Here is a 25,589-nt window from a genome sequence, read left to right on the forward strand (position 1 = left end):
GTTGATATACTATATTGTGGTGTGCATAACATAGGTGTCAGGATTAGAGTTTGAATATACATATAGTATTGTACAAGCTCTATGTCTTACTGTTTTCTGTCTCCATGTATCAATCTTGCTGGTCAATATTGAATGTCAATCATTTTTATTGTTTTGTTTTTTAATAATCTGTGTCACAGTGGTTCTTTTATTGTCCACTTTTTTAAATATTTGTATTATCAATAAATTGTTAACAATTCTTTTTACATTTGTGAATCTTGTTATTGCTTTTGACCTTCTAGCTTTGTTTATTTAGTCCTGTTCAAGGGAATTTCATCTTTATACATTGGTTGGTTGACCCTACTTCCCTTGACTTCTGTTAAGGGGTACCTCTCACATTTTCCTCCAGAGTATCCACAGTTCAAGAAGTGTAACACAGTGGTGGTGTCGGAGGTTATCCTTGTATAGACAACTGTGCCTTTGAGGTGGGGAGAAGCTTATAGAGAGTTGCAGTTGAAATGCACAGATGCCCTGCCTTCCTGGCCCTGGTTACAGACTAACTACAAGGGGTACGTAGCCCTGTTTGTGGCGAGAGAACACAGCCTATTCATCCCTTCCATCATGCCAGTAATGGCCCATCCAGTCAGAACTAGGCTCCCAATTGTGAGTGGCTGTCTAGGAGGAACATGTAAAGCTCACTTGCTACCCACATCCAGTCATGTGACCCAGAGACAGGTTGCAGGCACCAAAAGGCCAAGGTAAGAAAATGGCAAGTTTCTATCAACCAGTGACTGTTAAGTTCGGCTACTCACCCGTGAGGGTCTCAAGGTTCGGGTGGTGGGGGGGGGGGTTGCAGGTCCAAATGGGTGCGTGACGAGGTCCTTCCTGAATGGTGTCAGAGGCTGGGAGAGCCTGAGATGGAGAGGCATGGCGTTCCAGGATTTGGAAGCAAGGTAGGAGAAGGATTTACCTCCGGTCCTGGTCTTGCAGATCCGGGGGATGGTGGAGAGGACCAGTTGGGCGGAGTGGAGGTATCTGGTAGGTGCAAGGAACGAGAGGCAGTGGTTCAGGGATGCTGGTCCTGCAACACTTTGGTGACTGGGAGCTAGTGGAGTTCTCACAGGTGTTTGGAGATTTGGCTGCAGCAGTGGATTTGAGGACCAGTCTGGCTGCAGCGTTCTGCTCATTCTGATGTTTCTGGAGGGCATTGCTGTAGTCAAGTCTGCTGCTGATGAGCGCGTGGATGCCCATATTTCTTGGCCTCAGTGGAGATCTATCTGTAGGTCTTCCGAAGTAGGCTAAGAGTGTGGAAACATGATGAGGTGACGGTGTTGATCTGGTTGTTCATGGTGAGAAAAGAGTCCAGTATGAGGCCGAGATTTTGTGTGTGGTCAGTGGGTGTGGGGCGGTTCTTCGCTTGGCAGGCCACCAGGTGATTTCCCAGGCAGAGGCGTTGGGCCCCAGGTTGAGGACTTCGGTTTTGTCTGAGTTGAGCTTAAGACAGCTGTCTCTCACCAAGGTGGTGACGGCCTTCATCCCATTATGAACATCGTTTCTGGCGAAGGCGCACTCGTTAGTGAAGAAGAGAATCAGCTGGGTGTGATCAGCATAGAAAACTATGTTGAGCCGGAGCTCCTCATAATGGCTTTGAGATGGGCCATTTAGATTTGGAAAAGTATTGTCTCAAGGGGCAGCCCTGTAACACTCTGTAGCTGATCTCTGTGGGTTCCGAGATGAATGGGGTAGTCTGACTCGCTGTGTCCTACAGGTGAGAAAGGAACAAATCTAGTCCGTGGCCTTGTCGTGGATGTCAGCATCGTGGACTCGAGTGATTAGGGTGCGGTGGGAGACGGTGTCGAAGGCGGCCAAGAGGTCGAGGAGGGTTAGAGCTGCTGTTTCTCGCCGGTCAAGGAGGGAACTGGATGTCGTCATTAGCGGATAAGAGGGCAGTGTTGTGGTTGCTTCGGAAGTCGGATTGTGAGGAGTCCAGAACATGGTTGGCTTCGATGAACTCTGAGAGTTGGGCATTGTTGGACTTGGCCCTTTTTGCAGGGTCGTCCCTAAACTTTTGGCTTTCCTCCTAGCCTTTTTCTGACATTGTGTTGATGGTTTTATGACTCTGGGCACTTTAGCACTGCTGTCCAGTTTAACGTTTGTTTGCTCTCTGTGGTAAATATGGTAAAGATTGCTCTACAGCTGTTTGGCATATTTCATTTACCTGTCAGTCCCTTGTAAAGTGGTATCTCATATAAACAGGGCTGGTAAATTAAATGTCACTGGTGGGCTTACAGCGCTGATTGCCCCACCCACCAAAGTAGCCTTTCAAACCTGTCTCAGGCCTCTGCCATTGCAGGGCCTGTCCTCGCAGTGTTACTACCGCTGGGCCGTGGCACCTAAAGTGTATGCCATGTCAGTGACTCCCCTTTTTCTGCATTTCAGTTACCCCTAACGTAGGCCCTAGCTAGCCCTATGGGCAGGGTGCATTGTAGGTAAAAGGTAGCTTAAGTGTGTGACATGTCCTGGTAGTGACAAACAGCCATTTTGGTTTCTCACTGCTGTTTGGCTGCCCTCCCATAAGAATGCATTGGGGAGTCCCTGATAAGTGTTTCAGTGGTAATTCCTGATATGAGAGGAGCAGTGTGGTCATGTTTGGTATGTTTGGAATAGTAATAATAAATTCTACACAATGGTGTGCACAGATTTATTATTACTATTTTAGAAATGCCACTTTTAGAAGTTGGCATTTCTGTGTGCTATGTGTCTTCATGCCTGATGTGGATTGCATGTCTGGCTTTGGAGTGACAGGGGCTGGTGAGCTGTGTGTGGCTCCAGGGAGGGCAGAGTGAGTCAGCGCTAGGCTGCATGGGACATCTGCATTTGGAGTAGTGGGAGGAGTAGTCCCCTGATCGTGAATAGGTCTGTGCCTTCCTAGGTGAATGCTAGCTCCGCCCCCCCCTGTGGTGTATCTGATGATGAGCCCCCACCTGACAAAGGGGAAGAGGATCCTGTCAACAAAGTGCTCCAAAACCCCCCAGAACCAGCTCAGGCTAATTCCCCCAAGCCCTTTGCCAAGGGCAGGCAAAGGAGAAATGGAGTACAAGTACTGAGACATTGACCTCATGAAAAGGTGTGGTGCTTTGGTACTTCCTTGGGACTTGTTGCTGCTGGGCCCCAGAAGGAACCACCATGAGGGACTGCCTCCCTGCTGGAGGGCCCTGTGTGCTGGCCTGCCTGGGCCCAGCTTTGTCCCTTGTCCCTTGAGGACCCCAGCACCTTGTGAGTGCTACAACTTGATTCCTGAAGGAGAGAGGAGCGCGTGCGTCTCTCAGAGCTGGGCTGCAACATGCCTTGAGGAGATCCTGATGCAGGGATTCCCTTGTATTGCCCGGGGACAGCGGGAGCCTACCCCTCGTTATTGCCTGTGGGGAGAGCGGGAGCCCACCCCGCTTTGTGGTCTGCTTGTCAGCGGGAACCCACCCCACATGTTGTGCTCATCGGCGGGAGCCCACCCCGCATTGATACCTTTAGGCGGGAGCCCACCCTGCAGTTGCCCAGAGTCACCACCGCGACCCAGAGAGAAGAAGAGCCACAGAAGAAGCAGTGCGGCCCACCCGGAAGCCAGGCAAGCTGCCCGACTGTGGGCGTGCCGGGGAGCAGAAGCAATGGCCTGGGCAAGAGCGGGGCTCCCGTGAGCAAGAGAGAGCCCCGCCTTGTGACTGAAACCTGGCAGCTGCAGAGGGGAGAAACTGAGGCACATTGTCAGTGCCTTCCCCCGCCGCGTTGGAGGAGACCGGAGGAGACCAGTAGAGCAGCCCCGGTGAGTGGGGCTTCACGTGGGCAGTGTTGGTGCCAAGAGCAGCACCAGAAGAGCCCCGGTGGGTGGGGCTCCCCCAAGGCACATTGTGAGTGCCTGGATCTGTGTTGGGATTCCCTGGGACACCAAGGTGCCAGAGCAGATTTTCTGTTGGGAGCCAGTTTGGTGCCCTGGGTCCCGACATGGGGCTCTCACGGCACAGCGGTGCCAGCTATTTGCGCTAATACCAGCTGCCCTGCGAGAGCCCGGGCAGCTGCAACGTTTGCATCTGTGCACTGTGTTTTCGCTGCTGAGGCCGCCAGGGGGCCATTTGAGAGGCCTCATTTCACGCCCTGACTTTGCAGGGCATTTGAGCCACAGAAGGCAAATTGGCCTGGGGTCATTTATTTTGGTGTTCTGGTAGGGCACAAGGCTCAAAGATTGCATAATGGGTTTATGCCTAATGCGGTGATGCCTACTGTATAATGTGTTTATGCTTCGTGCCACTGAGGCTCACTGCTGCTTTAGGATCTATGCCTAATGTGGAAGCATATTGTGCTTAGGCCCAAAGTGATACATAGTGTGGTTTATGCCTAATGTGGATCCCCCATGTGTTTTACGCCTAATGAGAATGGATAATGTTTTTATGCTTGGGATGTTCCATAATGTACTTCTGCTGATGCCTAATGTCATGCTATGATGTCTTAGGATGATGCCTAGTGCTAATGTGATATAATGATGAGTACAGTATTCTGCCAGTAGTTACTGGTTGTGTTTTACATGTGTTGCTATTACTTTCTAAAGGTTCTGACAGTGGCCCAATTGGCCCTGTCATGTGTATATAATCCCCTGTAAATATTGCTGCTGTGCCAGCTGGCACAGTGTACATTGTGTGATAACTATACTGATGTGTTTTGGATAATACAAAGGTTATTTTTATATAACCTTCTGAGGAGTTTCTTTGGTGGTGTGCCTAGTGTGTTGCTGCTGTGTGTGTGTTGCGCAGACGCTTTTGACATTGACTCTGGGATAAGCCTGACTGCTCGTGCCAAGCTACCAAGGGGGTGAGCAGGGGTTATCTTCAGCATGTAACTCCCTTGCCCGGACTAGAGTGGTGGTTTCTGCCTGGCTAAGGCGCAAGCCCTAGCCAACCAGAAATCCAATTTCAAACAGGCGTTGATGGCCTTGGCTAGGAAAGGGAGCAGGGAGATGGGTCTGAATTTCTTGAGGTCTGTCTGGTCAGCTGAATGTTTCTTCAGCAGGGGGTTGATCTTGCCATTTTTTCAGTCATCTGGAAAAGTGGTGGTCTCAATTGAGTAGTTGATGGGGAGGCATAGTTCAGGAGCAATGGTGATGGTGACTCTGTGAAAGATGTGGTGCGGGCAGCGTCTGAGAGGGCTCCGGAGTGGATGCTCTTCATGGGCTTGAGGGTGTTTGTTGTCTGTGGTGAGCAGGGCCCAGTTGAGCAGGATCTGTTGAGGGCTGTCGCCATCTTGTGAGATAGTGGCTGGAGTAATTGGTGGGTATTGGGAGTCAAACTGTTGTAGACCTGCTTGAAGTTGTGTTGGAAGTAGGCGCCGAGTTTGGTGCATAGGTCTTAGGAAGGTGGGACTACTTTGGTCTCACTGAGGTGTTTGGCAAACTACTTGACGATAGTGAAGAGTTTTCTGCTGTTGTGTGCGTTGAAGTTGAATCTGGCTTGAAGGGCCTGTTTTCTTTGTGGTTTTGAATGGAGTGTGGTTCGCGGAAGCGGCAACTTTGAAGGCTGCATTAGTTTCCTGGGATTTGTTATTCCCTCTTCTCAAGCCATCTACAGGTGCGTCTGGACTTGTGGAGGGCGGAGTGAACCAGCTGGTTTTCTTGGAGAGTTGCTTGCTGGGTCCTATCTGTAGGGGCACCAGCACGTCGGAGCAGTTAGAGACCTATCAGTGGAGGTTCCATGTTGAGGTACTGGCGTCTATGGACGTTGGCAGTATAATTGAGCTGAGGGACCTTGTTCCAGTTGGGGTGGTTGGTGCATTGATAAATGGTGGGTTTGGTAAAAGCAAAGTGAACGCAGTGGTGGTCAGTCAAGAGGAGTTCAAAGGGGTGTGGATGTAAGTGATGTTTTCCCTAGCGGAGAAGACAAGGTCGAGCGTGTGCCCTGCTGTGTGGGTTAGAGAGGTGATTAGCTGTTTGAGTCTGATGTTGAAGAGGTTCTCCAGGAGAGATGCAGTGTTCTCGTCGTTGGGGTTGTCCAGGTGAAAGTTGAGGTCACTGAGTAGGATGTAATCGATGGATGCGAGAGCCTGGGGTGCAACGAAGACAATGATAGCATCAGTGAAGGGTGAGTGGGGGCCAGGAGGACTCCTGACGAGGGTCCTACAGAGGGTGGTGTTGGGGTTGGTCTGGACCCGGAAGTGGAGATGTTCCATGGTTGCCTTTGGGTTATCTGAGTGGGTGGTCAGGCAGAGGAAGTTCTTGTGGGTGAATGAGATGTCTCCTCAGAGTCGTTCAGTGCGATCCTTGCGGGTGATCGTGTAGCCGGTGCTAATGGCGATGGTAATATCTGGGCCCAAGCCGGGGTTAGTCCAGGTTATCGTGAGGAAGGTGATGTTAGGGAAGACGGAGTCAAGGAGGTCCCAGATTTCTGTGGCATGTCTGTGGAGAGAATGCGTGTATAAGAGAATGCAGCTGGTCATATCTCCTGTGGGTAAGCCGGGCAGTGGGTGGAGTTGGAGTGCGGGGTGGGTGAGTGCAGCTGCAACTGCAGTTTTGGCAGGAGAAAGGTGCTTGGGTGCCCTTCGGCGACACGAGGTGCCCAGGGGCCTTGCAACCTCGATTGAGGTCCAGGTGGGTGCTGGCGTCCTAACAGTGGGAGGTCCGAGAACCAGGGTCTGTGGCGCTGGGTGTTGTCCAGGCACGGATGGGCACAGACAGGTATGCCTGTGGCGCACCCACTGTGCGTGGTCTCCATCAAGTAGTGTAAGGGGGGCTGGACAGCTGGGAGGCAGAAAGTGAGAAAAGCTGCGCAAGGAAGGAAGGGGACGGGACGGCAGGGTCGAGCAGCAGCAGGGGCACGGTGCAAAGAGAGGTTAAAAAATGAAAAACAACAAAGAAAAGGGTGAAGAGAGAAAAAAGAAAAAATATTGCAAGAGACAGAGGGCAGACCAGAAGCAGAGAAAAAATGCTCCCCACTAGGCCACCAGGAATGCGGCACAGGCAGGAGCCTTCAGGTGGATAGGGGCCTCGAACCACCAACCAACGAGGGTCAGTGAACCTGCAAGGGGTAAGGTCTACCAGGCGGAGCTGCGAGGAATGGGAGCAGTTCACTGACAAGGTCAGTGAAGTTGCTCCTTTCCTGTCGCAGCGGATGGCATTAACTAGTGTGAGGGAGGAAGGGCTGGACAGCTGGGAGGCGGGAAGCAGGAAACAAAGCTCTAGGAAGGGGCTGGGGCTGCAGGGGTCGAGCAGCTGCAGGGACACGGTACAAAGAGAGGGTAAAAAGTGAAAAACAACAAAGAAAAGTTTGAAGAGAGAAAGAAGCAAAAAGAGTGCAAGAGGCAGAGAGCAAAGGAAAGAAAGACAGAAAGCAAAGGACAGAAGGCAGACCAGCAGTAGAGCAAAGATGCTCTCCACTAGGCCACCAGGAATGAGGCGCAGGCGAGAGCCTGCAGGTGGAGGAGGGCCTCGAGCCCCCAACCAGCGAGAGTCAACCAGCAAGAGTCACTGAGCCTGCAAGGAGTGCCAGCTTTGAGGCGGAGCTTCACAGGAGGGTAAGCAGATTACTGATAAGGTCAGTATAGTTGCTCCTTTCCTGGTGCAGCACCCACCATTATGTAGTGTGAGGGGGAGGGCTGGTCAGCTGGGAAGCGGTAAACACGATGCTAGGAAGGGGGCAAGCCGCAGGAGTCTAGCGGGGGCTCGGCGGAAAGAGAGGATAAAAAGTGAAAACCAGCAAAGAAAAGGGTGAAGAGAAAAAAGCAAAAAGAGTGCAAGAGGCAGAAAGTACAGGAAAGAAGGGCTGAAAGTGACAGACTCGCAGAAGAGCAAAGATGCTCCTCACTAGGCCACCAAGGATGAGACGTAGGCGGAAGCCTGCGTGTGGTGGAGGGTCAGTGCGTCTACAAGGGGCAGCAGCTACCAGGCGGAGCTGAGCAGGTAAGGGAGCAGCTCAATGACAAGGTCTAAAAATAGCATTTTCCAAATTGTAATCTAAAATCCAACATGAAGAGGTTACCTGTTTCCATTTGGAAAATACACTTATACAATGTAATAAGGTAAATCCAATGCGATTGTTTGGGAGAGGTAGGCCTTGTAGTAGTGAAAAACAAATGTAAGAGTTTTCATTACCAGGACATGTAAAAGTACATGTTACACATTTCAAATAAATTGCACCCTTACGTCTAGGCTGTCCAGAGCCTACCATCGGGGTGGCTTATATGTATTAAAATTAAAGGTTTGGGCCTGGCAAAAAGTTACTTAAGTGGGTGCACAATCAGTACTGCAGTCCCACTAGCAGCATTTACTTTTCAGGCCCTGGATATTGGTAATGCCACTTTACCGGGGACTTCCAAGTAAATTAAAGATGCCAATTGGGTATGAGCCAGTGTTACCATGTTATAGGGGAAGGGTACAAGCACTTTTCCACTGGTTAGCAGTGGTAAAGTACGCAGAGTCTTCAGGCCAGAAAAAGCGAAGTAAGCAAAGAAAACAGGAGATCTTAAGGCAAAATGTTAGGGAAATCCCACAGCAAAGATGTCAGGTCTTACATTTCACCATAACAGCTTTAATGTAAGCAGCCCCTGCCAACACTGCTGAGAATAAAGCCCAGCTGCACCACTTAGTGCAAGTATTCTCCTTGCTGTATAGATGTTTCACTGCTCACGGGAAAAAATAAGAAAGGCTAGGACTCGATTATTTAGAGTATCACCTCAATTAAAGCACTGGTTGGTACAGATACAGCGATCTGGCAGGCCTACATGTCATATGTTAGTATTACAAATGTGAAGGAACTGTACTACTGTTCTATATTTGTATCTCATAGCAAAAGGGCAAAGAATGAAATTGACATACACAGACACACAACTGCTACCTACAGGTGATTATTATAAAAAAGGCAGTAATCAAATGGGTAAGGTGACTGAAGTATCACACTCAGAGAAGAACAGGTAACTTACCTTATGTGGCAGAGACTCTATCTAGCCGCAGACCCTTACCTTAGAATATTCCCCATGTGTCAGACTGGATCCAGAAACATTAGATGAACAATACCCCTGCATGTCAGTAGGTGGCGTAGTTTGGCTCTGCGTCATCAGTGTTAGATGTGCTCAGTGCCTATATAGGCACCACACTAGCACACAGACGCCAATTTGTTTTCACAACTTTCCACTGGTGCCGAGAGTAAGCCTGTGGGCAGAAAAGCAACAGGGGTCCCACCCAGAACCATGGGGCTCAAGGGTGCTCCTGTAGTGTAGTTCCTATTTTCCCTATAGGCCCTGCGCATTGGAATAACATAAACAGCAGTGTAGACGTAGAAGTGCGGTCTTCCAGGTCTCTACTGACTATGTTAGACTTAATTGGGTTTGTACCAACTAGCTCAGAGGTCACTGGAAACTTTCTTGACTGAATAGGAAGTGATCAGCTTCCCTGGCTCAGACAAGAAGGGATTCAGTTTTCCAACAACCGCATAAACATGACAACTTTACTCCTTAGAATAAGAGTCAATCTCTAGAGTCGTGTGAAACAATAGACCGCTATTTCACTCAGTCAGTTGTGCAAGAATTACTTTCACCAGGATGCAGAGAATAAAGAGACGGGCGTTTTCAATAAAAGGTATTATTTATTGAACAGTCTTTTTTCTCATGCAAGAGAAATGAATTGCCACAATTGCAAGACTTGTTATTATAAAAAGTGCGTACAGTAAAAGGAGTATTGCGAAATAATACTGTAAAAGCATTGATATGGTTTCTTAGCCATACGATAGTTAAAATAAGTAAAATATATACATTCATATATACATTTAGCTAACGTCCTCAACTGGTGCTTCTAACTACGCCTAACCCGGTGTACCTGACCTAAGCCTAAAACTTGGGAGGGAGTAAGTAGCAATTAAAGTTAAGTTGGTTTTGCCAAGGGTTTGCTTCAAGAATTCTCTCTAAGGGTTTAGTCAACACTGTACCTCTGGAATAGAATGTTGGAGGTCTGGTATCTCCCCTCAGGACTTGATATTCCAGTCACCCGCAAGGGTAGGCTGGAAATGCCGGAGCTGGATTTTCTCGGCAGGAGAAAAGACAGCGTCTCTCTCAGCGCGTCAAGGAGGAGGAGGGGCAGCGTCTGTGGGCTTCTCGCATCTGCTGGGCTCTGCAAGGGACAGCTGTTCTGCTCCTGTATTCACCACCACCACCGCTGTGTTTGCTTAAGGCAACGTTGGTATTAGTTATACCTGAAAGGTGCAGAGTTTGACGTACGATTTTGGACATAAGACGTCAATAAAGATGTCACTAAGAACTGGTCGTTCTTACAGCGCTCATTAGAGTTCTATTACTAATAAAAACAAAGCAAGCGGGGCTTTCCCAGGTTGCTGGGAGTTTTATCTGTTGAAAGAACTCGGTGTGTAATCTAGGAATCTAAGATAGTGGCTTCTGCTGTGTCATATACTGTAACGAGCTGCAGAGACGAGTTTCTGAAATATGGCTCTGATCGTTTAAGCCATTATAGGGGTATGGATTGATTATAGCCGTATAGGGGCATAAGGTCACAATATTGATCGGGGTCCTAGATAGAACACAACACCCACTCCACGAATTTATGTCCATCAAATTACTAAAAACTAAAGCAATAAGACGCACGTGTAATACTTCCCACCCCAAAATACATATTGCATTTGAAATGGCGTATTTGAAATACATGAAAATATAGGTACTGTACGTCTTTAAGCATAGAAATCATTCAAAAATTATAGCATATGTAATCAGTTGAACGATTTTGCGAAAAAATTACCCATGAAATGTCTCTTAATACAGAAAAGAAGGGCAAGACTATTTCATCACATATAAATGCATTTGCTGTAAAATATGCTAGAGGCTGAGGTAAAGTTATTTTGTCTCTAGGTTTACTAAAAATAGAAGTTCTGTTCTTTATGAATAGTTCTACTTTAAGCAAAGGTATTCGTGCCAGGAAAAAAAAAAGGTAAATATTTTGAAAAGTGTTCAATTAAAAAAAAAAAAAATTTCATGGTGAACGGGGGAATAGAGTTCCAACCGCTTTTCAGTAGTTTTTGTTAACCAAAACTGAAGGCCGAATTCAGAGTTCATGGGAACGCTGTGCGCCGGAATGCTTTTCCAAAAAATCATTGTTGTTGTTCAGGGGAGAACATCATATCAGACAGGCTCTTAAAGAATAGGTCTACATATTCAGGTGACAGTTCGACCAAGTTCGATAATGCTGTAACTTGGCAGGTGTGAGAATGATTGCCATCATCGATGTTTGGATCAGCAATGCTCACAGAAGGCCGTGCCTGGGTGATGTTGCTTTCATGTATCGCTTCACTGCCGCCACCTAGTTGTAGCACAGGAGTCTCAACGAATGCCGTCATCAGGATTGGTAGCCGCTGGGGACAACACGATGAGTTAGCCGTTACAGGACTTAGCAAAGTATCGATATCCATTGGTACTGCTGATGGTAGTGCAAGACAGGTGTCTAACACGCATTCTTCTCCGCATAGCATACATCGAAGCACAGGTAAGATGCAGGTCTGCCATATAGGTCTGAATGAAAGAAACCAGGTCATGTTCAGATCTCTCAGCCTGGCCAATCCAAGGACTCTAGTTATGCGGTCCCGGTAGCGTACTGCTATGATCGTTTCTTCCATCCTTGCCGGAGTCATGTCTGTGTTTTGGCTTGCCATATCGGAGCAGGAGGGTCAAAAATAAAATGCCTGCTACAAGTCCCAAAGTTAGGGGTATGCAGCCAAAGACTGAATGGACAAAATTGGCAATAATGCCCAGAATTGTTTTGAATGGTATTAACAGTCTTGAAAAAATCGTCTTAAATACGTTTGAGATACCTACGGCAGCCGACATATTTAGAATTTGGCTAAGCACTTCTGTGAAATGCACGGGGCAATTTGTTGATAAAAGGTCATGTATCTCTGATGTTGTCCTTGCAACTTGGAGATCATACGTCTCTTTTGATGACGTTATGGGCACTGTTGTCTGTAAAAGCACAGACTTCATTCTGCTTAAAGTATCAATTCGTATAGAAGAGACATTCAAAGGAGGCCAAATCGGCGTCTCGGAATCTTCAGGGCCGTTTGGAAACAATGCTTGCATACAGCAAATGACCATGGAAGTTACGCTTACGAGATATGCTTTCCCTGGCACCTAGCCACAACAGCTGTGATCCATTATTAGAATGTAACTCCCGTTAGAAAGCTGCCTAAAGAAGGGCTCTATCTGCGTTGCAGGTGTGACATGTTGGTGGCATGAAAGGTTGTTTGAAGTTCCTTCACAGGCCCAGTGTAAATTAATACCTGGCACAAAAGTATACCGCTTAGTGAATGTTTGCAATTTTCACCACTAAGAAATACATTTGTGTTGCTATCACTATAGCATGTGTGTGTATATGGTAATTTCCATGCTGACTTAATGTACCCTTTACCTAATCGTTCATACTGGCCAGTCGGTATATACTCAAGGCAATTTTTAAATTGGAAAGTTGTTATCGGAATTGTGATAATCCAGTGTATTATCCATTCAATGACAGGTCTTTCTGACATTGTCAATGGTAATCTCTCAAGTTTTTCGATGCTCAGGATTGTATAGTCTGCTCCTTTCTGTGCCAAGCTGATTTGTTTATCAGTAAGGTTAAAGATGGAAAACAATGACGTTGTGTTGATTAAACGCCATGGCAAATAACTTGAACGAAGATTTTGCAGAGTCCAGCCTAGCTGTACAATAGAACGCAATTGCGACTGGCCATGCTGTAACATTAGCAAGTTCTTATCTATTATATCGATGGCAGATGATACAATACTGTCCAGTGAATATATTCTGGAAGACAGAGTCATTAACCCATTGTCCACAACAGAAAGTGATTTTTCCAAATTAATACGATCAATTTCTCGTGTTTTTTCAGCTGTTTCAATTTGCATTACTTTCCATGCCTCGTTGTAAGCCGCATATACACTTGCCGCTATGAAACGTTTGTGACGCTGCTTGCGAGGTCCCATAATGAAATCGCGCAAATCAGCACCATCTTTAAGTAAAGATAAGTGTTGCTTAATTTCTGCCAGTGTGGATGATTCTAGCCATTCAAGGCACAGTTTCCCTACACTGTATGTTGTTACTATCCCTGGATGTTGTCTCTGGGAGTATCTAGGGTCTGGTCTGGTCATTTTTAACCCCTGTGTTTTGTTCAGGAATCTATCTTGACAGTTATTTGTGTCAGTAGGCCAGATTAACCACTTTTTACAATCAGGATGTGTTCTGTTTAAATGTAAAATGTTTGATACGTCTATTTCAACTTCTGTTGTTGCATTATCAGGTATTGGCTTTGGAATAGACAGTTTTTTAAGGTCTTTAATCTTAGCTAGGCCAAGACAGGTTGTTTGGTGAATTGTGTCATTTAAGAACATTATTTGTTCTGGGATCATGCAGGCTCGAAATAATGCTTCTAGGCCTTGCACCTGCCAATCTTTCGTACCCCAGATGGTTTTTGTTTCAATGTTGTTTTTCCAGAAATCAAAACCAAAAGTCATAATTTTTTCATAAAATGCTTCTGAATATATCAATTTAGTATTTGTCAGCATTGTTTTCAACCCTGTTTTATCCAACAGTTTATAATAAAACGTTTCTGCATCACTTGTGTTAAACCCTGAGAAGTACTGGAATTTCTCATAGAATGTTTTCAAACTACTTTTAGGTGGAGTAGCACAATGTTCCCATTGGTTATATTTAAAAACATTTCTAGGTTGTGCAGATTTATGTAAGTAGTGGTCTGCGTAATGTGAAAAGCAGTACATCTGATCATAATTAGACGAACCTTGTAAATAATCATGTTCTGTAAATCTTGCTGACAACACTAAATCCGACATCATATTATTTATACTTTCAAAATCCCAATCATCAGAGAATGTACTCGGTTTTACAAAGTCACTTAATGAAACCTTGAACTGGTGAGGATATTTCAAGATCTCGACCGGGCCATATACTTCATAGTCAGTCTTGTCCCACACTACCCCGCCGGGTATTGGAATGGCTGTGACATTTACTGATGATAGTCCTCTTTTCTTGACGTGAGATGATTTGTGTGGTTTCAGGACTAAGTTGATGTTCTGACTTGCTGTGTCCATTGAACTGTATTTCCCTTCAATGAATTTCCCCAAACAAAGTATCATGATGAGCCAAAGCAGGAGGAAAAATACACCTAGCCCAAACCAGAACTCTAACCATGGAGAAATAAGATATGTTTCCTCGAGTTGATAAAAGAGTTCTGTTGTCTTTTCTTTTAGAGTCTTTGTTTCTGGCGTCACTTCAGGTTCGTTTTGATCTTCAGAAAAGGTATCGAAGTTGATGAAGTAGCCAGAGGCAGTTCTGTCAATTGTGGGAATTGTTTTCTCAATTTGTCTCTCGTTAGCACATTCTGATGCCACATCATTGTAGACTGGTGTTTCATGATGAACTGTTTCAATCTGTGTTTCAAGAGGCACGAGTTCCATGGCATTATTGCATAGTCCTTCTCTGTGCACTGCAGGTTTTTCAAATGTGATTAGTCTATCAGTTTGAACTTCTTGGATTGTTGCAATTTTGGGTATTCTGTTATTTATTGGGAGTCCACTTGGCCTACTGTTGATTATAGGCCACATGTTTGTGGTTTTACCAGGTCGATTGATACAACTCGGTTCTCCTTTTTACCAGCAAGAGGCGGTAGTACTACTGATCTTGTTCCGTTGATACTTAAGACAGGTACTGCTTTTCTGTAAGAAGGCCCAAATTCCTTCTTCACCGCTATTTTCTCCCTGACTAGATCCCCAATCTTTGGAATCCAGACAGGTCTTGCTGGGACTGGTGGTGTGTCTTCTGTGGTAGCTGGCTGTTGCTTTATTTTTATGTTTAAGGATTTTCTTGTTTCATTCAAGTCCTGTAAAACAGCCAAACGATCTTTGATGTCAAAGACTTTATTCTTATCTTTTACCACTGAAGCCTGACTATCAAGATCCTGAACATGCATTCTAGTTCCAAACAATAGTTCGTACGGGCTGAAACCTTTTAGAGAATTTCTTGGCAAATTATTTAGACTAAGTTGGACACTTATTAAATGTTTGACCCACCCATCACCCGAACCTAATACCTTCGCCGTTATAGATTGCTTTATGTCCCGGTTTTTTCTTTCCACTATACTGTTCCCCTCAGGGTGAAATGGACAAGAGAATCGCAACCCAACGCCCATACTGGCCATGGCCTCCTTATAAGCTCGAGAGCTGAAAGCAGGACCCTGGTCAGAATGGAACATGGCAATTGCGTATGTGCCGATAAAGACTCGCAGATCTTTTATAACAGTTTTGGCGTCAGCCGAGCGCTGGGGCCACATTTTTTAAGTGAATGTAGTCTTAAACAATTAATAGGATGCTGGATTGCATATAGACAGCATTACCCTGTCCATAAACGGTAACTGGGCAACAGACTGGACCGGTTCATTACTGTGATCTCTGCTGCAGTCTTGACAGTTCTTTACATATTTATAGTGGTGCAGGCTCATCTCCGGCCACCAGTATACTGAGTGTAATTCAGTCAGAGATTCCTTCATCTGTTTGTGCCTGGGACCCAAACCCATGTGTGCGTCTGCTATTAAAAATATTCTCCGGTTCGTGTTTGGAATTACCCTATCCCCCACTCCAGGGATTCGAGCAAAAGGGAAAGAGTTTGCATCAATTACCTATGCATAATTGAGTGGATAGTTCACGGGTAGTGCTGCACAGCTGCCTTTTGAAGACATTTTTACTGCCAGCATGGTTTCCCCGTCTATGTATTTTTCTGAACGCTTTTTTGTGGCTACGGAAGCCGGTTTAGTTTCTTCCGCTGTGGCTGTAATAGCCAATGAATTCCCTGCAACGTGAAAGCCATCACGTTGATGACTCAGAGTGTGTATCACGTGAGTCTTTTGTAGTTCTTTCTGTAAAAGAACTACTTGTTTCCAAAGCATTTTATGCTTGATTGTGGCACCTGTGTCATCTTTGTAATATTTTGAACCCAGCTCTGCAACTCATTATTGTAAGAGTGGGCGCAAAAATGCGAATCGCACACGATTAGTGTCGGGAATTCACGTTCTGCATTTTCAAGCGCCATTTTTAAAGATCTGATTTCAGCTCGCTGAGCCGAACATTTTCTCAGTGATTCAGTTTTTGTTATTTTCGGTCTGAATTTACCGCAGAGCCAGCAACCTTTAAGAATCGCACAGGCTGCATCGTAGGATTTATTTTCTACATTGTAGTGCTGTACAAATCTGTCTGTGTAGATTATACAGGAGTATTGTTGTAGAGGAAGAATTTCGATTGGCAGAGGATATTCTTTTTCATAAGGTTAATCATTCAGTTTTTTCATGTGCGGGGCGAAATAGTATTTCACGTCTTCCGCACCAAAAGAATTTTCCCACAGTATCCATTTCGGATCCAGTGACACTGTAGGCAGGTTTACTGGGCTGAATAGCGCCTCGAAGGCGGATTCTGCTGTGAGGACAATGCTCCTTTTGCCATGTGCTAGTTCTCGTTCTTTTGCTATAGCAGTTTGCACTGCTTTCACAGTATTTTCTGTGAGAATGAATGTTTTTTCTGCTTGTGTGTACAAATGAGATTTGTAAGCTATTGGTACCGTTTCTCCCTCATTAGAGGTCAGGTACGTGAATCCGCATCTTCCTGGGATGACTCGGATTACAAGGTCCATTGTATTGTCACGTGTATCTAATTTTGTTTTTGCTAACATGTCTGTTTGCAATGATCTCAAAATTTCTGTGTGTGTTTGAGTCCAGTTGATTGGTTTAAAATCAGGTTTAATTAGTTCGTAGAGAGGTTTAACCCTCTCCGCATAATTTAGAATGTAAGTTCTTCCAAAATTCAGGAAGCCTAGAATTGATTGTAAGTTCTTCAGTGTTTTTGGTGCTTGGAGTACAGCGCACTTCTCTAAGAAGTTGTCCGCTAGGCTTTTTCCTTCACTTGATAATTCGTATTCTAAAAATAAGACTGTCAGATGGGCAATTCTTGACTTTTTAAAGTTGAATTTGTAACCCTCTGCAGCGAACCCAAGTATTATGGTGTTCACCCTTTTCAAGTGAGTCTCCAAGTCGTCGTCTGTTAGATAGATGTCATCGACATAAGATACTGCCTCATCATCATATATTTGTAGTAACTCTGTTACTCTGGCTAAGAATAGTCCTCGGCTGTTCTTGAATCCCTGTGGGAGCCTACAGAAATTTTTCTGTGACCCCATTACTGAGAAAGCGGTCAAGTATCTGCTTTCTGGTGCAATATTTTGACAAAAGAAACCATTTGATATGTCTAATGTTGTTTTATATTTTTTGCGAACTATGTTATTCATTAGTGCAGCACTATGCGAATTTTGTACTGCAAATGTTTTGCAACATGAGTTAAGGTGTCTGTTGTCCAAGACTAGACGATATGAATCGTCCGGTTTGGAGACAGGAAACAAAGGATTGTTCATTTGAGAGGTGCATGTTCCAATCACCCCCTGGTATTCAAGTTGATCTAAAATCTCCCTGACCTGTTTTTTAGCTTCTTGCTTAATTGGATACTGCCTTTGTGCAGTCGGTTGACTTTTTAACTGGATTTTGTGAGGAGGAGAGTCCTCATCCCATCCTACATGATTTTTATATAATGCTGGTGCCTCGGCTACTGCCCATTTCCTCGCATATATACATTTAGTGTGAATCGGAATGTGATTCGAGAAGGCAGGCATAATCATTTCTTCGCCACGAGGGCACTCCCTGACAAACTCCGGGGGCCAATCTTTTTCAGCTAACAGGATGTCATAGCCTTTTGAGAGTTTATCCCAGAATAGACCCCTTATTTTCCTAGTCTTATCTCCCTCTATACGCAGTGTTATTTCGTATATCTTATGAGGTTCGCTATCTCTGGTGTCGGCAGTTTCTACTTGAATGTATTCATTCGTGTCCACTGTCTCCAGATGACTCATCAGGATCTTGCGAGCTATGGTGATTTCTGCTGCACTGTCTAGCATTGTCTGTGCCCACTCCCCATTTTTCAGCTGTGACCTCAGTATTCTCGGCATGTTCGATTACTCTAATACTGGCTACCTTCTTTCTTGGGAATTGTGATTTTTTACTTTGAGCAGGTTCCTTGTCTTTGGACTTGGTGTGCTCTCCTGGGTCTGACCGTCCTCTTCTTTCCGATTTCTGCGAAAAAGATCGAGAGGGACGTGTATCAATACTTTGATATCTATCAGGCTTCTTCAAGTTATCCCTATTTCTAAGGTTATATCTTTTCTCAGAGGGCTCCCTCTGGGGAGATTGGTGTTCTCGAGTCGGAGTTCTTTCCCTCCGTCGAGGAGACCTTCCTCTGGACTGGAAAACTTTTTCCTTGGGAGTGGATTGTTTATTTCCATCCCAGTTCTTTTTAGGAGTGTTTGAATTATTTTTAATAAAAAAAATTCAGGATTTTCGAGTAGTTGGGGTTTTACTGGTTTCCCACCCAAACTATCTCTACCTAATTCTTCATAACATTTTTCTATAATTCTGGCAAGCTCAATTGGTTGATCTGTTATACCTATTTCCTTCAATTTCTGGCGGATCGCCACAAATGCTGCTTCTCCTTTTATATTGGCTAGTAATATAGCCGAGACCTGCTTGAAGTCTTTCAGTAATTTCATACCAAGAGTTAAAGCAGGCTCTGGACCGTATTCATTCTGAATCTGTTTTAGCACATCTGGTATTACCGCCATTGATGGAACACCGTGCGTTTTTGTGTAAATGGAAGCAAAAACTGTACCCCAAGTGCCACAGTCTTCCACATGTGGTGCGACCCCCATTGGAAGGCAGATGGTCAGAATTCTATGTTTCTCAATAGGGGTCGTATTCGGAAATACTGCCTCTATTTGAGTAATTTTCTGCGCTAACCAGAAAGGAATTTGTTCCCGTTTTATGGGTGTTTTACCAAGACATGATTGTATGTTCTGTGGTGTAATTTTATTTGTGTTCCCCTGATGAGGGGTCAGCTGAGGGACATTAACAGCTGTTTGGACTATTGCAGTCCGCATTGCATATTGGACTAATTGTCTATGTATTTTAATTAATGTTTTTAGCTGTGCTAAAAGTTCTTCTTTAGACATTTTATCAATGTCCGGATGTGGTGTGTAGCTGGCTAGATCCGGCCACGTTGCTCCTGGTCTACCTAGTGGACCGAGCCTGGTAATATGATCATTGTGTTTTAGGGCGCCTTTAAACCAGAGCAGATGCTCTTGGTATTTTAATGGGATTTCAATCTCCTCAAAAGGAGCGTACTCATCCGGTGGTTCCTCTATTTAGTAATAGTGGAACTTGTGTGTTGTAGCGTTTGCCGCTGGAAAGTTTATCCGTGAATAGAATACCTCTGTCTGCCGATATTCGTGTGCCTCTATCACGAAAATGACGGTACCACCTTGTGAGGTCAGTCCGTTTTCTATAAGTTTTAACGTTATAGTTTTTCTTAAGTTCACCGGAATGATAACTGCATTCGGTTCATTCTGTAGGAGACTCGTGTTGTCCTCCATTAGTTGAATTGCTAATATAGTAGCATCCCTTTCTTCATCACTCATTTTACTGTCAGAAAATGTTTTTGTTGCAGATCAGGTTTCAAGGAGACAAAGATTAGGTGCACAATATTTTGGAACACTGTATCCTTCAACGTTGAATAAACCGGAGCTTTCCATAGGAATCTCTTCCTACTAAGTTCGGCAGATTTTAGCCTTTCACCAACTCCAGACGTCTATTGGAGTATTTACGGGAGAAAGGGTCTGTGTGAAAAAGCACGACTGAGTTACTCTAACATCTTGCGTTAGTTTTATCGCCTTACCAAACATTGGGCACCATGTTGTGTAGTTCCTATTTTCCCTATAGGCCCTGCGTATTGGAATAACATAAACAGCAGTGTAGACGTAGAAGTGCGGTCTTCCAGGTCTCTACTGACTATGTTAGACTTGACTGGGTTTGTACCAACTAGCTCAGAGGTCACTGGAAACTTTCTTGACTGAATAGGAAGTGATCAGCTTCCCTGGCTCAGACAAGAAGGGATTCAGTTTTCCAACAACCGCATAAACATGACAACTTTGCTCCTTAGAATAAGAGTCAATCTCTAGAGTCGTGTGAAACAATAGACAGCTATTTCACTCAGTCAGTTGTGCAAGAATTACTTTCATCAGGATGCAGAGAATAGAGAGACGGGCGTTTTCAATAAAAGGTATTATTTATTGAACAGTCTTTCTTCTCATGCAAGAGAAATGAATTGCCACAATTGCAAGACTTGTTATTTTAAAAAGTGCGTACAGTAAAAGGAGTATTGCGAAATAATACTGTAAAAGCATTGATATGGTTTCTTAGCCATACGATAGTTAAAATGAGTAAAATATATACATTCATATATACATTTAGCTAACATCCTCAACTGGTGCTTCTAACTACGCCTACCCCAGTGTACCTGACCTAAGCCTAATACTTGGGAGGGAGTAAGTAGCAATTCGGTTAAGTTGGTTTTGCCAAGGGTTTGCTTCAAGAATTCTCTCTAAGGGTTTAGTCAACACTGTACCTCTGGAATAGAATGTTGAAGGTCTGGTATCTCCCCTCAGGACTCGATATTCCAGTCACCCGCAAGGGTAGGCTGGAAACGCCGGAGCTGGTTTTTCTCGGCAGGAGAAAAGACAGCGTCTCTCTCAGCGCGTCAAGGAGGAGGAGGGGCAGCGTCCGTGGGCTTCTCGCATCTGCTGGGCTCTGCAAGGAACAGCTGTTCTGCTCCTGTATTCACCACCACCACCGCTGTGTTTGCTTAAGGCAACGTTGGTATTATTTATACCTGAAAGGTGCTGAGTTTGACATAAGTTTTTGGACATAAGACGTCAATAAAGATGTCACTAAGAACTGGTCGTTCTTACAGTGCTCATTAGAGTTCTATTACTAATAAAAACAAAGCAAGCGGGCTTTCCCAGGTTGCTGGGGGTTTTATCTGTTGAAAGAACTCGGTGTGTAATCTAGGAATCTAAGATAGTGGCTTCTGCTGTGTCATATACTGTAACGAGCTGCAGAGACGAGTTTCTGAAATATGGCTCTGATCGTTTATGCCATTATAGGGGTATGGATTGATTATAGCCGTATAGGGGCATAAGGTCACACATTGATCGGGGTCCTAGATAGAACACGACACTCCAGATGGGTTGGGCCGCTCAAAGATGAGGTGCGTGGCCTCAAAAACGTCTTTTAGTTGGGCAGTGGCTGTCTGGCTCCCAGAAACTCAGGGAGGCAAATAGACGGCCTTGGTGCAGGCTCCACCACATGCTCCAGTGTTGACAGTCCTGCAGCTTATCTGTAGAATTGCACAGCGCAGTCGAAGACCTCTTCGACTTCTTTTTTTGGTGGGACTGACCGGACTTCTTCACAACTTGGAGTGGGACAATGATCACCAGGCATGACTCTGAACAATCCCGGGACCTTCCTTCCAACCAAGATCTAAAACGTCATAGGGACGGTCAGTACTGGGCGGCGAGGAGCCTGAGGGACCGCACCCTCAGTGTCTTAGGATGCATGGCACGGATCTCCTCGCACATCTTGGCATTGTGATTGTGCTCCAAACACCACGGGCAAACCAAATGTGAGTCCTTTACTGACATCTGGCAGTGACAGGCGCCTCATAGCTTAAAACCTGCGTTTTTGGTAGACTTCCTTCATACCATGAGACTAAGTCTCAAAAATATCCGACAAAAGATCTGAAAAGGTTAATAGAAAAGTGACTGTACAGGTCACTTCCAGCATGGGTGATGCCAGGCGGAGCCAAATGACGCCACCTACCAGTGTGCAGGAGTACTTCTTATCTGAAGTTTCTGGATCCAATCTGATGCCTGTGGAATATTCTAATGGTAAGGAATCTGCAGCTAGAAGGCTTTATCAGATTAAGCGGTTTCTCTAACAAGACAACGAACTATAAGACCATGAAATTTATCTTTGCTCTACCTTAAATTAGATTTTTTTCAGCAAAGACTCTCACTTTAAGTGGACTTAAAACCTCCTATCTTTTTTTCTGTTCCATGCATGGAAGTCTGCTTAGATGGTGTATGGTATGATTTATAGCTGTATACATACCTATATCTTGTCTAACTGTGTGTGTCAAACTTCGTTTGTTGGATTGTGGACATGGATATCTGGCACTCCCTGGCTTGCTGTGGCATCTGTCTAACAGCCTAACATTCTTAAATTCGCACCAGGCTCTTATTCTCACATTGTTTGACGCTCACTGTTTGAGACCTCTCCGTTCTCGGGCACCCTTTTTTCTCACCTGATTCCTTCTTGGCAACCAAATATCTATGGTTGTTGACTAACCACTGCTCTCTTTTGTGGGTGATTAATCCATTCACAAGGGTTGTTTTTCCTCATTCCCTGTAACAACTAGCTGTTTTAGATCTCCATAGATTAGAATAAAGTGCAAGAAACATGACAACCTAACACATACATCTCACTCTATGTGTATGGGTAACTGCATGTCAGGTGGGCTAAGTATTTGGGTGCCTGTAGTTCTGTTAGCTCAATGGCCTGTTTGTCTGCTGGCCCATGTTTATGGGTAGCTCTAAGTTTGTTGGTGTGAGTGTTCATGGTATCTTCAACTTGACAGCTGCCTGCATTATTGCAAGTAAGGGTCATCCATGTCAACATGGGCCCAGACTATGTTTCTGCTTGTGTGTATGAATTATATAAAAGACAAAAACAGCTGGATTTGCCATTACTTGTTTATTTAGACATCCTTTACATTCACTTTGAATACTGAGGCAAATACGGTTTCTTACTTTCTTAAAAGACATGCATAACTACATATATTTTTATGATTATGCTATACTGTGTCTCAAAAAGATAGTGTGGAAAGGTTTGTCACAGCAATAAAAATGTTTTATGTGTCACTCACCTGCGGCCACTACTCTGGCATCTTCATGGGCGAAGTGTCTACCAGCTGCACGACTGTCTGGATCTTTATGCCACCAAAGGACATGAACTGTAAAGACAATTGACGAAAAATATTGTTGGCCACAGAGTAAGTAGATATAGGTGTAAAACTGGTTTAGGCATGCACTGGACACTAAACAGTCTTTAACATTAACTACTTAAAGTTACAGCTACATAATTCATCCAGTTTATAAAAAATAAATAACATTGTCCACCTTCACAAAATAAATTAGTACATAAATATCCTTCTCCGCTCTTGGGTGTCCCTGGAAAAATAACCCCTAATAGTTACATATGTCTTGTCACGTCTAAAGTGATGTCAAGAACAGCGCTATATGTCAGATTCAATGTAGCACACAACAAGCTGGTGGAAGAAATGTCTGGATTGAAGTCAACCACTGGCGATGCCCTTGAGCTGCAATCTAGTCCATAGTATTTCACTCACTGTGCTACTGTAGACAGGGACTTGCCATGGGCAAATCAGTAGTCTTCCAAAATGAACAGTTCAGTCCGAAATGCCAGGCCAGGTCTCTTCCAGACAGAAATACCATGCAACCCCAGATTGATGTTGGCCCACTTAGGCCTGCACAGTGAGCATAGGGCCCATATCTGGGCATACCTAACAGAATTGATGGAAGGAATGCTTGAAATAATCCCAGTCAACAGGGAATTATAGGGCCATTTTCCAGTCCATCCTTTTTACCCACTTTGCCACTATAGAGAAAGACCCGCCACATGCAAATCTTGGTCCTGTTACAGTAGAAACAGTCTAGCCCCAACTGCTGGACCAGGTCCCCTCCAGATGGGAACAAAAGTAAACCTAGCGCTTGTTACCCTCTTTTGGGGCTCGCTGTGAGGTGCAGCTTGAGGCTAATGGCATAGAGGGCATGCGACCCAAGTCTTGTAAACCCTGTTGCACTTAGGGACTCTCACATAGAAAATACAAATTAGATGGTTGGAGCGCATCAATTAATTACAGGCACTGGTGGTTTCTTGGGCTACCTTCCATTCTGTACTTTTGACCACTGTGCACTCTTGATAGAGGTCAGCCATAGGAAAACCAGTTTTAGTTCTATTGGAGAAGTGCTAAGACCTATTGATCTTCAGTGGTGTAGAGTTGCGCTCTAGTTTATGTGCGCTACGTCACGGCGTTGCGCGCAAAGCGGCCATCTTTAGTGCACTGCGCATGTGCGAGTCGGGAGAAACGACCGGAGCACATCGGACGCCCGGAGCTCTCCTGTGAATATTATAAACTGAATAAACACCAAGGCTTCCCCTCACCTGCCTCACCGGTGGTTCTTCCTAGTGGCAATAGCATCATAACAGTGGCAACGAGGTTGGGATGCCCTAGATGAGGTAAACGAACAAAAAAAAAATGGCATAAAGGACCCAACCCAGAAAGGAGAGGCACAAACACAGACTTGTGGGCCACCACGAGGAACAACTAGACGAGCAACATGGTACCAAGCACTAAGCAACACAACAGGAGAGCGTGGCAGAGGCAAGAAAAAAAATAGGAGGTGAGCAGCACAAGGACGTCTTGAGCCTTGACACAGGGGCACAGGACAGCCAGAAAGGTTGTGTAGAAAGGGACGCACTTCACGGTGAACCCAGAGGGTGAGCGCACAGTGGCGAAGGAAGGACACCGAGGGCAGCGAATACAAGAAATTGCCCGCACCCTGTTGAGGACCTGGCGGAGTCAGCGAGGAGCAGAGAAAGGGGGGGCAGAGCGACCCCAAATGAACCAAGTGCACAGTGAGGGTGCAAACGCGCCGGGCAGCCCGAAAGGTACAGGGGTGGAACCAGAAAGCCGCGCCGAAATGAGTGCGGAGGCGTCTTTACTCACGACGCCGATCCCGTTCTTACCCAAGCCTGGAGAGCCTCTAATGAAGTGGGAGGACTGGAGAGAGTACTTCATGAACTACATTGAAGCACTGGAAGACGAGAACGGAGAAGCCTTCCCCAGTATAAGGAAGAGGAGGATACTCCTGCACAACCTAGGCCCAGAAGGGATAAAAGTATTTCAGAATCTTGTGCCCAGACCAAATGCAGACGACGACGTATTCAGACATGCAATAGAAGATTTGAACAATCACTATCGTCCAGCAGTGTGCACATCCATTGACCGATACAATTTCCAGCAGAGGAAACAAGAAGCGGGCGAAACCATAGACTACTACGTCGCTGCGTTGAGGAAGCTGGCGATAACATGCAAATTCGGTATTCTGCACGACGAATTCATAAAAGACCAGATAGTCATGCACACCACCAACAAGACAGTACAAGACAAATTGTGGGTAAACGGAGACGCCACACTGAAGGAGGTGATTGCCATGGTGAAAAAAGCAGAACTATCAAGACAGTGCGCTGATGCAGCCAAGAGAGAACCTGTCCAGAGCCCTATGGTGAACAAGGTAGATGATGCAGAACTACCAGGAAGGAGAAAAATCAGGACAGCGGAAGGTAAAGGGCCAAGCAGGTGGACGGGGAAACTCGGACAGTAGAGGAAGCAGAACAAAGAAAGCACGTCCACGTGCTACCGGTGTGGAAGCCAGTCCCATGCAACCTATGACAAATGATGCCCAGCATTCAGGGTGAAATGCATGTTCTGTGGCATAGTGGGTCACTATGA

General features: G+C 45.3%; 1 protein-coding gene across 1 annotated transcript in view; it reads right to left on the reverse strand.

Moving 5' to 3' along the window:
- Positions 1–25,589, reverse strand: part of LOC147727603 (protein NipSnap homolog 3A-like) — a 260,865-nt gene that overhangs the window by 31,916 nt on the left and 203,360 nt on the right. Inside the window, exon 5 of the mRNA XM_086961634.1 lies at positions 22,920–23,006. Within this exon, the coding sequence (XP_086817760.1) occupies positions 22,920–23,006 (87 nt within the window). The remainder of the gene's footprint in view (positions 1–22,919; positions 23,007–25,589) is intronic.

This window comes from Lissotriton vulgaris, chromosome 3_1 (assembly GCF_964263255.1).
Source record: "Lissotriton vulgaris chromosome 3_1, aLisVul1.2, whole genome shotgun sequence".
NCBI lineage: Eukaryota > Metazoa > Chordata > Amphibia > Caudata > Salamandridae > Lissotriton > Lissotriton vulgaris.